The 13610-nt window shown below is 45.0% G+C and overlaps 1 protein-coding gene across 4 annotated transcripts; it reads left to right on the plus strand.

The window, feature by feature from the left end:
* The first annotated feature begins 1 nt into the window (after window position 1).
* ADPRM (ADP-ribose/CDP-alcohol diphosphatase, manganese dependent) lies at window positions 2–10131 on the plus strand. 4 transcript variants are annotated; one of them, XM_039501051.1, is made up of 4 exons: window positions 2–243; window positions 1751–2426; window positions 8256–8372; window positions 9762–10131. In XM_039501051.1, the coding sequence occupies exons 2-4, from the start codon at window positions 1775–1777 to the stop codon at window positions 10052–10054; spliced, it is 1062 nt and encodes a 353-aa protein (XP_039356985.1). In that variant the 5' UTR covers window positions 2–243; window positions 1751–1774; the 3' UTR covers window positions 10055–10131. The 4 variants fall into 4 exon arrangements, with proteins under 4 accessions (XP_039356985.1, XP_039356987.1, XP_039356983.1 ...); XM_039501053.1 differs by lacking the exon at window positions 2–243 and adding an exon at window positions 302–495; XM_039501049.1 differs by lacking the exon at window positions 2–243 and adding an exon at window positions 775–1136.
* Window positions 10132–13610: the final 3479 nt, after the last annotated feature.

Below are 13610 nucleotides of genomic sequence, written 5' to 3' on the forward strand. Positions count from 1 at the left end.
GCCAACTAACTCCGCCCCCCGGCAGCTTCTGGCGTCCTTCAGTTTCTGTCCGCGGGCGCGCGACCAGCAGCCCGGTCCTGGGGCGTTGGGTGGGCGCGGTGGCCGGTTGTAGGGTTGCCACTTCCTGGAGTTTTCATCACATGACAACCTTCAATTGCAGATTAATCTTTAGTTCCTGGGGACTTCAGGACAATCATGGTGGGTTGGCAACCCTAGACCCCGGCCAAGCGCGGACGGAGCCAGGTTCGTAGTTGGGACGTGCTCAGTGGGGGGGGCGAGGGGGGGGTATCTGAAGTGGGAATGGGGTCCGGGCTAGGGTTGTCACCTCTCTGATTGCTGGTAACCGGCCCCCTGAGGTCTCGCCCCTGTCCTGCCGCTTCCCCTCACGCACTGGATTGTCTCTTATCTCCCTCCCCTCCACGCCGCAGCTGGGCTCCCTCCGCTCTGCGGCAGGAAGGGGAGCTGCTGCAGTCTGACAAGGAGCTGCCTGCACAGGTAGGAGCTGACCCCAGCTGGGAGGTTCTGGGGTGAATGGCCGGGCACCTCCCCTCTCCCTGCAGTAACTGGACATCTGACTGGACACTGCCAGGTCCCCTTTTTGGCTGGACTTTCCAGTTGAAAACCATGCACCTGGCAAAACTTTTCTTTTCACGAAATGAGTTAGAACCAGAACCATCATCAGTTGAAGGGTGATGTCACTGTTCCACATTATGATGTGTATGATGATGTCATGCCAGAGATTGTGGAAGTGACATCATAATGTGGTGACTTGTGTTACCATGACAACCCCAGATGCTCCTTTTTGGCCCAGATCAGATGACCACCCACTCCTCCTTCTCCCCCCCACCCCCATTCAGGCCATGATCTTTCCTAGAGACTGTCCCTGGCCCATGCAATGCCTGGCACTGAGCCGATGCACAGCGTGTGGCAAATGAGGCTGGAACTGTGATTCCAGAACTTACCTGGGGTCCTGGAGAACTGGGCTCCATCCCTGCCTCTGCCGGAACCCCGCTCAACCAGTCAAACTAAACCCTCCACGGCTGGCTCTAGGCTGCATGATGCACATTTCTGGGTGCCCAGCTTCAACTGCCGGAGCCCTGGTTTATAGAAAGTCTGAGCACAGTGCTGGGAAACTTGTGAGTTCAAAAATGATGAATTGGCCCTCAGAAAATCATTAAATTGGCCTAAAAATCATGAGATTTTTAAAAATAAAAGTTGGATTCCTTTTGCCTTCTGGTTTTTGAGCCTTTGGGATTTCCAGCTTCAAGCTTTTCTCCTCAGCCATGAGGACTAATCGTCTTTTAAAATCAGTTTAATCCAGAACCACACTCTTAATAAGCAGGGTTTATTTTTTAAGCTCAACCTTATCTCTGAATTTCTTGGGTTGGTAGTGCTTATTTTGGGAATAATTACATCATTCTTACAATGTTTTTACCCTTAAATTATTGATATGTTCTCCCAACTCAAACTTTAGTTGAATATATTTTTTAATCTGGGAATGTTACATATTGAAGGAGTATTACATGAAACCCCCTGCCCTCTTTGCCTATTTCAAGAGTGGCAGGCTTCTAGTGCTTCTGCTTTTGCTTTTGCTTCTGCTTTTTTCTGAAGTGATAACTCATGCCAAAGAGTTCTGCAGGTCTTTAGCTGTATAAAAAATGTTTCTTCTGGGTGTTGCAGCTGATTTTTTTTTTAAAGCACCCAGCTTTGTTTGAACTGAGTTTGTCTTCTCTCTTTTTTCCTGCATTAGATTTTGGGAGCCTGGTTGACAGTTATGGATAAAACTCCTACTTGGAGACCTGGATCCTTGACAGGGAACTCTGAGCTGTGTTTTTCCTTTGGAGTCATAGCAGATATTCAGTATGCTGATCTAGAGGATGGTTATAACTTCTGGGGGTCCCGGAGGAGATACTACAGACACAGCCTTAACCTTCTGCAGAGCGCAATTGATGAGTGGAATAAGGAAGACAGTCAACTTGAGTTTGTACTGCAGCTTGGGGATATTATTGATGGTTTTAATGCCCAACATAAAACATCAGAAAGTGCTCTGAGAAGAGTTATGAACAAGTTTAAAAAGCTTAGAATCCCAATTCATCACACATGGGGAAATCATGAATTGTACAACTTTACTAGAGACTATTTAACACAATCTGAACTTAACAGCAAGTCTTTAGAAAACCAGATCTTCCTTGGTTCTGCTGCCAGTGGCCAGGACTCTCCTGGAGCCACTGCTGAAGAACATTACTATGCTTATCATTTTAGCCCAGTCCCAAAATTTCGGTTCATTTTACTTGATGCTTATGATTTAAGTATCCTTGGGAGGGATAAATCCACCCAAAAATATCAGGATTCTTTGAAGCTGCTGAAGGAGAAAAACCCAAATGAGAATCTGAATAGTCCCACAGGTATTGCACTGCCTGTGAAAGGTTAACATGCATTCCCAAAATTCTGCTTCAAATAATATTCCTCTTCATAGTAGAAAGACTCATAATTAATATAAGATATGTTACTAGGTGGTAAATCAGTGTGAGCTTCGTTGCCCTTGATCCTTTTCGCGTAATATACACACACAATTCCCACTCTTGGGCGTCAACTCTTAGTGCAAGAAAAGTCAGAGCTTTCTTAGCTCTTAGATTTGTCCTGTGAGGTACTGGCCATTATGCACAAGTTCTTTGCCAACTTTCTCAGCTAGGTTCTTATTGAACAGGGTCAGAAAAAGAGTGCCACACACAAGCTGCACGCCAGATTATTTTTTTTTCCCCAGTGCTGTTATGGTGCTTCCTAAGTCTTATTTTAGACACTTCCACATATCTTCTTCTGATCGCTCAGTCTTCTGTGGGGCTCATCAGTACTAAAGCACATGACCATGGAGGGGCTTTGGAGGCATGCCTTGACAAACCCACTAATGACTCATGTGGGGGCGGAACTATTCTCAACATCAATGCCTTGTTTTGGTTACACTGTGAGACTTTGTCTAGGCCAGTGCAGAGACTGCAAGACTAATATAATGTTTCTTGGAATAACCCTATTTCTATACTTTAGAGTTGCTGTCTTCCAAGGCAGAATGAAATAATACAGATTTGTATGGTTTACAAATCTACATTCAAACAGTGCCTTGGGAGCACAGTTCTCTGATAAATTTGGCAGGTCAGGGCTGGGCTTTGTGGATACAGGGGTTTGGTGCCCCTTTGTCCCTTTTAAAGTGGTTAGCCCTGCTTCTTCAACACTAGGCCAATCTGTTCCAGGGAACTTTTTGGTGGGGAGTAGTATAGATGGTCCTGCTTACAGGACCTAAGCCAGACACAGCTCAGGAGCTATCTGCCAGCTAGGACTCAGCAGCTCTATGTTACCTGTTCTGAGGCTTCCTACATGCGAGATTTTGGGGCAGCTGTGCCCTGGGTGAATTTTTTTCTTTAGGCACTCAGGGCCAAACACCTTTTTCCAACACCAGATGTCTTAGCACTGTAGACCAGGGGTAGGCAACCTATGGCACACGTGCCAAAGGCAGCACACAAGCTGATTTTCAGTGGCACTCACACTGCCTGGGTCCTGGCGACCAGTCTGGTGGGGCTCTGCATTTTAATTTAATTTTAAATGAAGCTTCTTAAACATTTTTAAAACCTTATTTACTTTACATACAACAATAGTTTAGTTATATATTATAGACTTATAGAAAGAGACCTTCTAAAAACGTTAAACTGAATTACTGGCACGCGAAACCTTAAATTAGAGTGACTAAATGAAGACTCAGTACACCACTTCTGAAAGGTTGACGACCCCTGCTGTAGACCACTAACATTCTGGGACCGTTGCTCTTTTCCCAAAGATCTAGCTCACTGATGTCAGCTCCAGCACCTCTAAGGAAATTCATCTTATTTGAAGTGGGCTCATCCACTTGGCCCTGGAACAGGGACATTTCTCTGAAGTGCCAACTTAAACAGCATCTACATTACTCATGGAGTTGAAAAATTCATACCCACGAACACTACTTTAGCCGACCTAACCTCTGGTGTAGATATGGCTATGTTAATGGAAGAATTCTTCCATTGACCTAGTTACCACTGCTCAGAAAGGTGAATTAACTACAGTGATGGAAAAACCCCTTCCATTGCGGTAGAAAGCATCTACGCTGCAGCACTACAGCACCGTAGGTGCAGTGCCTGTAGTGTAGACATGGCCAAGGGGTTTAGCGATGTGTTCTATAGACAACAGCTCTCCCATAGAGTGCAGTAATACTTGCCTATTTCCATATTCTCAAGACAACAATGTTGTATCAACCTTCAGTTTACCAGATTTGTAGGTACGTTCACCCCCGCTGAGGTAATTCATCTCAGTCTGCCTCTGGACGCTGTCTTCGCAATTAGCTTCTCTGAAAAGAAGTCAGCTTCACAAGATTTACAACCTCAAGAACTGGGAAACTGAGGCACCATCTGCATCATCATTACATTTCTAAGGTATGCTAGTTGTGACAGTTCTTGAATGCAGTGCACACGTATCAACAGCATAATGCATCTCACGACTTTTGGCTCATAGGAGTTGACAAGCAACTGAACTATTTTTCAGCTGCATGCCCTCAATGCTCTGAGATCCTGATGGGGTTTTTAGTTCACAATTAACCCAAATCTACACCTTTCAGCATTGTAAAGGTTTTGGAACTTCACAGCAGAGGCAAGGGCAGAAGTCTTCCTTCTGCTGAGTGCAGTTTAATGAGCAGTCTAACAGAATTCCATACAACACTATATGGCTTGATCCAGCAAGGAATACAAGAGCCCAACACATGCGTATGTGGAAGCTCTCAGATGGGTGGTTTCTTTCTCCTTGGTCTGGGTCCATTAGCCATCCTTACGAAGGCACTCCTAACTGAGTATGTTAAGACATCGTTACCTTTTTTCTGTCAGGAAAACTTTGGGGCAAGAGTCCAGTGTGACGTGCCATTGTACTCACCCCTGTGTTTAGGAGTCATTGTCTTTGAGTCACCAATAGTTTCCAGAGCAAACTTTAACTGGGCAGTGTATGTTCAATGCCATCCGAATAAGCTATTTCATTCAAATCACTCTCCAAGGACTAGAATTTCTATGATGAATGATAGAGGCAGAACTTTTTATCAGTGACTATTTTGTTGCTTTTTTCACCTGGAGAACCATTGACCTAGATGTTGATTTGGAACTGACAGTTGTCCTTAGACTGTCTCATTTCTTTCTAGACAGGGAAATGTTTGAAGGTCATAGAGGTACTCTTTCAACTGATACTGCCTGACAATCCTGCAGCAAAAATCTTGGTACAAGCCTTGTGTGTTTTCAGTTTACAGACAGTTCCATACATTTACTGAGCTTTTATTGCTTCAGCCTGCAACCAGTCTCCTGGAGTGACCCCTTTAGTGGGCCGGGCCCCAAGGACCAACAGTCCACAGGGGCAGGTCTATGCCCCCCTAGGATGGACCTTCAGCACCAGCTAACCCTGTCTCTCTACATGGGTCCCTGCAGCAAATCCAACCAAGCCAGACTCCTGCAGGAGGCTTGTACTTTCTGCTTCAGGACACAGGGCTCTCAGTGAGTTTACAGTGATACTGGCAGTCATTTCAACACAATTTATTAGTCACCTGGCTACAGAATCTAAAAGTCCTCAGGTCACCGTAGAGAAATGAAAGTTAAAGCATAGTCCGGTCTTGTTACCCCAGAGCACAGCCAAGCTGTCGTGAACCCCATGTTCAGGCTTTCTCTCTCCCTCTCAGGCCATGTCTACACCACAAAATTATGTTAACCAAACTTACGTTGGCAGACAGTCACTGCAGTTATTAAATCGCTTATGTGTGTGCACACTTGGCTTCTTGTGTCAGAGGTATGTGTTCTCACCAGGAGTGCTTGTATCGATTGTATTATCAGTGGGGGGCATTTTGAGATGGGGCCTGAAAGCTAGTAACAGTTGACGTAAGCAATTCATTATCTACACTGACGTTTTGTCGACCTAATTACATCGACCGCGACTACGTTGCTCGGGGAGCTGATGTTATTAAATCAGCATAGAGGCATTTATATCAGCGAGAGTCACATTTACGTGAAGACACTTCCATAGCTAGGCTGACACAAGACAGCTTACATCGATCTACCAGTGTAGTGTAGACCAAGCCTCAGTCTGACCTCTTTTATCAGTTCCCACATGAAATGGTCCAGACTTCTTCCAGAAAGTAACCATTTATTCTACATCTCTCCAGTCCTTTGCTCCTGAGCTGTGGTCTTTGCTCAGATGAGCAGCTGCTCAGCTGAGAGGTGGGAAAATCCATCTTCCTCTGAGTCATTGGTTGCTAGGTGCCAGTATCCTGGAGATTGGGTTTTCTGTTGTCTTCTTGGATTTTCCATTGATATGGGGTCTGCTTCAGCCAGTCCTTTTTAATGGCCCATTCAGGCTCAGACAGGTAGCAACACACAGACACACCCCTATGTTTCTTAACCTGCTCTGAGAGCAAACTTAGTCCTTTTCTCCCTACTGGGTAGTCATGCAAAATGTAGGGGAAACTGAGGCACACATAGGATTTATAAAAATATTTCAGAAAAGTCTCACTTTGTCACAACGTAACTTTAGCTTTGAAAGCGAATATGGGATCACTCTTAGCACTTCAGAGCCTACAGGTCAGCTATGGAGTATGCTCTGACTTTGTAATGTTTCTTTCCTGATTGGGCCTTATTTTTCTTTGCTGTACCCTCCCATCGTTCTTACTGCTACTTGTAGTACATTTATCAGTTTAGCATGAGACATCCTTGAGCTTTTTACTGTTCAAGAGTGGGAATCTTGTGTGTAATGCATCTTTAAAGATGGGCAAATTACTTCTGTAATTCTGCTTCTTTGAATATATCACACCAGATTCACCCTTACCTCCCCTAGGTTTGCAAGTCTGTTCTAAAAGGGTATGTTGCTGTCATTTCGGTCCAGAAGATGGCCATTATCTTTTGAAAAATTCACACACATGCTTTTGTTTAGTTTTCATTTTAGAGGAGCCCTCACTTCTCTCTAGTACAGGGTACTAGATGATATGGTTGCCAGGCATACAGTTTTTGACTGGAACGCCTGGTCGAAAAGAGACCAGGCCGCTGACCAAGCTGTTAAAAGTCCAGTCAGCAGCACAACAGGGCTAAGGCGGGCTCCCCGCCTGCCGTGGTTCCGCACGGCTCCTGGAAACATCAGCATGTCCCCCTTGCCTCCTAGGTGTAGGGCAGACAGGAGGCTCCAGCGCTGCACCCGCCCCAAGCACCGGCTCCACAGCTCCCATTGGCGGGAACTGCGGCCAATGGGAGTTGTGGGGGTGGACCCGCAGATGGGGCAGTGTGCAGAGCCACCTCGCCGCACCTCTGCATAGGAGCCAGAGAGGGGACATGCCGCTGCTTCAGGGAGCTGCCTGAGCACCGCCTGGAGCCTGCACCCTTTGCCTCCTGCCCCAGCCCTGATCCTGCCTGCACCTCATTTCTGACCCCACACTGGAACCCACACCCCAAGCCCAGAGCCCGTACCTCCTCCCACACCCTGACCCCCTGCCTCAGCCCGGAGCCCCCTCCCATACTCTGTACCCCTCGGCTCCACCCCCCAGCCCAGAGCCGCCTCCTTCACCCCAAACCCCTCATTCCTGGCCCCATCCCAGAGCCCGCACCCCCAGCTGGACCCCTCACCTCCTGCATCCCAAGCCACTGCCTCCGCCTGGAGCCCCCTTCTGCTCCCTGAATTCCTCATTTCTGGCCTTACCCCAGAGTCCACACCCCCAGCCAGAGTCCTCACCCCCTCCCACACCTTAACCCCCTGAGCCAGCCCGGTGAAAATGAGAGAGTGAATGAGGGGTGGGAAAGGAGTGAGTGGGGGCGGGGCCTTAGAGAAGGGGTGGGGCAAGGTGTTCAGTTTTGTGCGAGTAGAAAGTTTTGCAGCCCTTCTAGATGAAGCTGTGGCAGTTGGAATTCAACACAAGCAAGGGACTCATGTCCAACTGCCAGCTCAGAAAGCCACTCATGAAGTTCTGGACTGTGTTCTGCTAGGCTGCTGTGATGCAAGAGTGGGAATCCTGCATGTGTGGCATTGTCAAAGCAAAATTACTAGTAAATCACTTTCCCACATTTATTCATGAAGTCTGTGAATTTTTGGAGGCACAAGATACATAAGAGCCTGTCGGGGAAAGGACGCTGTTTATCCTAAGCACAGATGTACATAGAAAACCAAAGCAGGTAGGGAAGCAGCTAGTTGGTGTGTGTGTGCTTGACCTTCTTTCTTCATTACAGGACTTGCTGAACCACAGTTTGTAGAGTTCAATGGAGGATTTAGCAAAGCACAGCTGGATTGGTTCAATGAGGTTCTTACATTCTCTGACACTAATCAAGAGAAAGTCGTGGTTGTGAGTAAGTCGGCTTTTTTTAATGTGTGAATGCATGTGAATTGAGACATCTGTGAAGGAATAAACCCCAGTGATAAACTGATAGGATGCTGCACGTACTCCAGTGGGGTACTCCAGTTTTTCCCACTCATAGGATTTCCTACCGATATCTTATATTCTAGAATCATTCAGGTTCCCCCTCACACATACATTTTTTCCACAACAGGAGGAGGAGACTCTAGTAGACAGAAGCAAAAAAGGGGGTTGCAGATTTGAAGGGGTCCTAGGTGGGGGGCATTAGGCTGCTGCAAGGTATTGAAAGTTGCTGTGTTAAGGGAGCAGTGGTGCTGGCATTTGGGGGAAGGAACTATTAGAGACTTGGGCAAAGGAAAGATTTTTGCATTGGAGGGTGTCTAGATCCTGGAACTCCTTGATCCAAGTGGCAGGGATTTTGTTCTTGGAGCCAAGTGCCCTGGGCGGTGAAAGGCATTGTGCACCAAAAACATCTGAGCTGCTGAGGGCCATGGAACAGCAGTAGCCACAGTGGGAGCTCTCTTCCTCTCCTCTCCCTGGGCTTTAGTTGACACCTCCACATAGCCATGCAGCTGGGCTGTATGCTAAGCCAGCTGCCTAGCCAGAGCAAGGGTATGCAACTGAGCTGTCTGCCCAGCAAAAACAGGTACGCCCACTGAGGACGCTTCATAACTGCAGCAAGGGCATGCCCCACCCTGAAGCTAGTAACCATTTTACATCCAGTAAAGAGTGATGAGAACATTTTACACTACATGAGCTTTGTGAATAGAAGTGTAAATCAGACTGTTTTGCCAGCAGTGAGTGCTGTAGGCACCTCTAGAGGCTGGCATTATGATGTTCAGCTATGTCTACACTGCATCATTTACAGCAGTGAAGAGGCTCTACGGCTTAATAACTCCTGCCTCCAAGAGGTGGTCACCGTGTTGGTGTTAGAAGCTCTCCCACCGACATAGTGCAGTCTACACTGGTGCTTAGGTCGGTATAACTTACGTCGCTCAGAAGTGTGGATTATTCACAATCCTCAGCAATGTAAATAATACTGAAGTAATTTGTAGTGTAGACATAGTCTCAGTGCACGGTTTTAGATTTGATGACCCAAGGCAGTGGTCTTGTGAGCATAACTCAGCTGGGATTCAGTACTTAGATACTTTAGAAATACCTGAGAGATGGAGAGTGTTCTCATTATTCCATATGACCTAACAACCTGTGTGCAAAACCCCAAACTTAAAGAAAAGTTCTAGGGGTTTCACTGCACCCCAAACCCCTAAGATTCCAGCATCTATAAGTGATTTCCAGATGGGGAGATGGTATAAAACACTCTTAACTGTGATTGTCACTAGTGATGTCTCTTACCATTATTCTTGTTTTTTTCCAACTGCAGGTCACATTCCGGTTCATCCAGGTTCTACAGAGAGTGTTTGCCTTGCTTGGAATTATAAAGATGCCCTTTCTGTCATCCATTCTCATCAGTGTGTGGTGTGCTTTCTCGCAGGGCACCTCCATGATGGTGGTTATTATTTAGATTCTCATGGAGTCCACCATCTTACTTTGGAAGGGATTGTTGAAACTCCACCAGAGAGCCATGCCTTTGGAACGATACACGTCTATGATGATAAACTGGTATTAAAGGGAAGAGGTAGAATTCCAGACAAAGTAATGTATTACACAGGATAGTTGTAAATACAATTGTGCATGATCCAGACAGTGCTCCAGAAATTAGTTAGTTTAATAAATAACAGCTGACCATTGCAGCCATGGTGTTTCTGTTGATAGAAAGTCTGCACGATGATGCTTACAGCTTCAAGCCTGATAAATAGAGCCTCAGTGCTGCCCACCTTCTCCTCTCAGAGCTGGTGTCTTAGAAGCTTTACTTCTTCAAGAAGCAAGAAACAAGGTCTAGCTCCCTGCTGTAGGGCAGAGGATGCCTAGCCAACAACTCAACACAACCTGAAATAAATGCAACTTGATTTGGACAACTTCTGCTTGAAACAGTTAAAAGTGAACAATTTGTTACTTATTGTGGCACAAGCAACATTAAAAGGTGTGTGGTAACACTAGCAAGGAGTTATTAGTGCATCTTTATTAGTCACACTGTGTTATGAAATGGAAATGTTACCCCGATCAGGTGTGATTCAGCTTCTTTTCAAACACTAACATTGATATTCTTCAGCCTGTCAGTAGTTTGCTTCCTGAAATCAGCAGAAGTTGTAGATACTTTGCACCTCTAAAAACCAGATTCCTTTGAATGTTTTTGTTTTTTGTCTAGGGAGAGGATTTATGATTTTGTAGATGAAATGCTCAGGGAGATTATCCCTGTATTGACTGGATATATGTCACCTCAGGAGAGGATGCAGAAATAAAATGTCTAGATGCCATGAATGACGACTTCTTGGATCTGCTAGTCCTGTAACCCACAAGGGGAGAGGCAAGTCTTGATTAAGTCCTAAGTGGAGCACAGAGTCTAATATATATATATATATATATATATATATATATAGTTCAGTTATATATATAACTGAACTACTGAGTAATAGTGGCCATAATGTAATTAAATATAACATCCTTGTAGGGGGAAAATACAAAAGAAACCCACCACAGTAGCATCTAACTTCAAAATGGGGAACTACACAGAAATGAGAGAGCCAGGTAAACAGAAATTAAAAGGAATAGTCACAGCAGTGAAATGCCTGCAAGACACCTTGATGCTATTTAAACTAACTATAATAGAGGCTCAAACTAAATATATAGCCCCAAATAAAAAAATAAAACAGTAAGATATGCCACCATGGCTCAACAGCACTGTAAAAGAGGCAGTTACAGGCAATAAGACATCCTTGAAAAATTGGAAGTGAAATCCTACTGAGGAAAATAGAAAGGAGCATAAACTCTGGCAAGTCTAGTGTAAGTGTGACTAGGCAGCCCAACAAAGAATTTGAAGACCTGCTAGCAAAGGCAGTACATCAGATGCAGGAAGCCTGCCAAACAATCAGTGGGGCCACTGGACAATCAAGGTCCTAAAGGAGCACTCAAGAGAAGGCCATTGAGAATCTAAATTAATTCTTTGTATCTGTCTTCACTGCAGAGGAAGTGAGGGAGATTCCCACATGAGCTATTCTTTTTCGGTGACAAATCCCACACTGAGGTGTCAGTACGGAAGGTTTTGGAACAAATTAAATTAAACCATAATAAATTACCAGGGTCATGATATTCACCCAAGAGTTCTGAAGGAACTCAAATATGAAACTGCAGAACAGCTACAGTGCAGGTAGTTTTTGAATGGGGTGAAACCTGGGAGTATGCAAGACAAATCAGACTTCTGAAAGGGGCACAGTAGTCTGGAAAGGTGGAGAGCTGCTGGCTTAAATTACAGTTGTGTCCGAAAGTCCTAATCAGGGTTTGGACAGCCTATTGTTAGATTATCACAGTGTTGGTGGATTGTCTTGGAAATGTGTTAATTAAAATATCAGAGAACCAATATCTGCTTAGAGTATGAACACAGTTTTATTGAATAATTCTGTAGTTAGGAGGGTTTGCGTATCATTCATATGCTTAATTATTTTAAAAAATAAATTCATATAGTCCATGAGCATATTTTCAAAAAGTCAGTACAATAAGGTAAATATATTGGAGTGGAGGACTTTCAAAATAAAAATCAAAGTTATGCTTGTACTTTGAAGCTGTTCATCCCACCATCCCATTAGGCAGGTGGTGTTTAGCATGATGATGGCATTTTCTTCTAGAAGGCTTTTTGCTTGAAGTCCTCTGATATGAACAGAGCATGTGAGAAGTAAAGTAGGATGGTATTTTAAACCAGTGGTTGTGGTAGATCAAGACTAATGGAGAGCTTAAATTACTTTTGATAGCTGGTATGGGTGAAAATATTAAGTTAATGTTTTGTTTAGTTTGAGTTAAAACCTGATTAAAAATAAGTAGTGGTCAAAAGCACCCTTTTTCTTTTGTTATAAAGGCCACTATTAAGAGTACTGCTTGATGCTGATAAGTAAAGTAAGCTATTACTTTGGTTTATTTTGTCTGTGATGCAGAATGCTTCTAGCAATTGACTTCTCTGGTGCACTGTATCTTTATTCTGTCCCCACCCACACTGTCTAAATTTGATGCAAGATCACATGTATTCCCATGCCTTCACAGCCTGCTTCTGTGCCATTTATTTCCACCCATACCAATTATAAAAATTGTTGAACAAGAGAATCTTTCACCATATGCTTATGACTGTGCTTTCTTCATATACTACTTTCACTCTCATGCTATCACTGATCAGAAACTGATGAAGGGTCATGCAGTTCTCATGAGTTTTTTTACTTTGCTTCTATCTGCTGTGTTGTGAAAGTCAGATGTACAGGAATAGTACAGTGCTATTGTCTGCAGTGGTGGAGGGAAACTGAAGGTGGAAAGAAGAGAGTGAAGATTATTGGATGAACAGGTGGGAGAAGACAAAACTAAAGAAGGGGATGACCAGTGGTCTAGCACAGTATTTCCCAAATGGTAGGTCTTGACCCACCATTGGGTCACGGGAAGATTCTAGATGGATTGCCACATCCAGGGCTGGATTTACCCATCACTGGGCCCTAGCCTGGGCAAACATATGCTATTCCTGGCCCACTGTGGGTGGGAGGTATGGGGGAGAGGGAGGACTGGAGAGCAAGCCACCCTGCAGCAACAGCTTCTGTTCTACAGGACTAAGCCTGACTCCCTGCTCTGGTGATGCGACCAGGGGCATAGCATCACTTAAATTTGGCCTGGCCACCCTTGATTGATGCTGTGACCCCATGCTCCATATCGCAATGCCACTCAAATTTGGCCCAACTGACAGAGGGGGAGCCTCCCATAACACCTGGAGTGGGAAGCCAGTCCCACAGGACAGGAGCTGCTACAGTGAGGTGAATGAGGAGTGGGGTCACTTTCCAACCCCTTCCTCTCAAGCCTTCCCTCTGCATTGTGCCTGGATTAGGGTTGCAGGGCTTGGGCAGAGAGGACATATATGTAATGGTGGGTCATTAAAAAAAAGAAGACAAAATGGAATTGGTGGGTTGACTTAATAAAAAGTTTGGCAACCACTAGTCTAGCAGTAATATATCTGGTTCTTGCTGAAGGACAACCTAAAAAGGTGTAATATTGACATTGACACTTGGGAGACACTTGCCCAGGATCACTTAAAATGGAGTGAAGTCCTAGATGGTGGTCCCCTGCATTTTGAACTTGCTCACCAACA

This window comes from Mauremys reevesii, linkage group 15 (assembly GCF_016161935.1).
Source record: "Mauremys reevesii isolate NIE-2019 linkage group 15, ASM1616193v1, whole genome shotgun sequence".
NCBI classification, from domain to species: domain Eukaryota; kingdom Metazoa; phylum Chordata; order Testudines; family Geoemydidae; genus Mauremys; species Mauremys reevesii.

Bases quoted from the DNA above. Each gene is read 5' to 3' on its own strand.
- ADPRM (XM_039501049.1), top strand. From the start codon at position 1,056: ATGATGCACATTTCTGGGTGCCCAGCTTCAACTGCCGGAGCCCTGGTT. The intron at 2,427-8,255 runs GTTAACATGCAT...TCTTCATTACAG, and splicing joins TATTGCACTGCCTGTGAAAG to GACTTGCTGAACCACAGTTT. The intron at 8,373-9,761 runs GTAAGTCGGCTT...TTCCAACTGCAG, and splicing joins AGAGAAAGTCGTGGTTGTGA to GTCACATTCCGGTTCATCCA.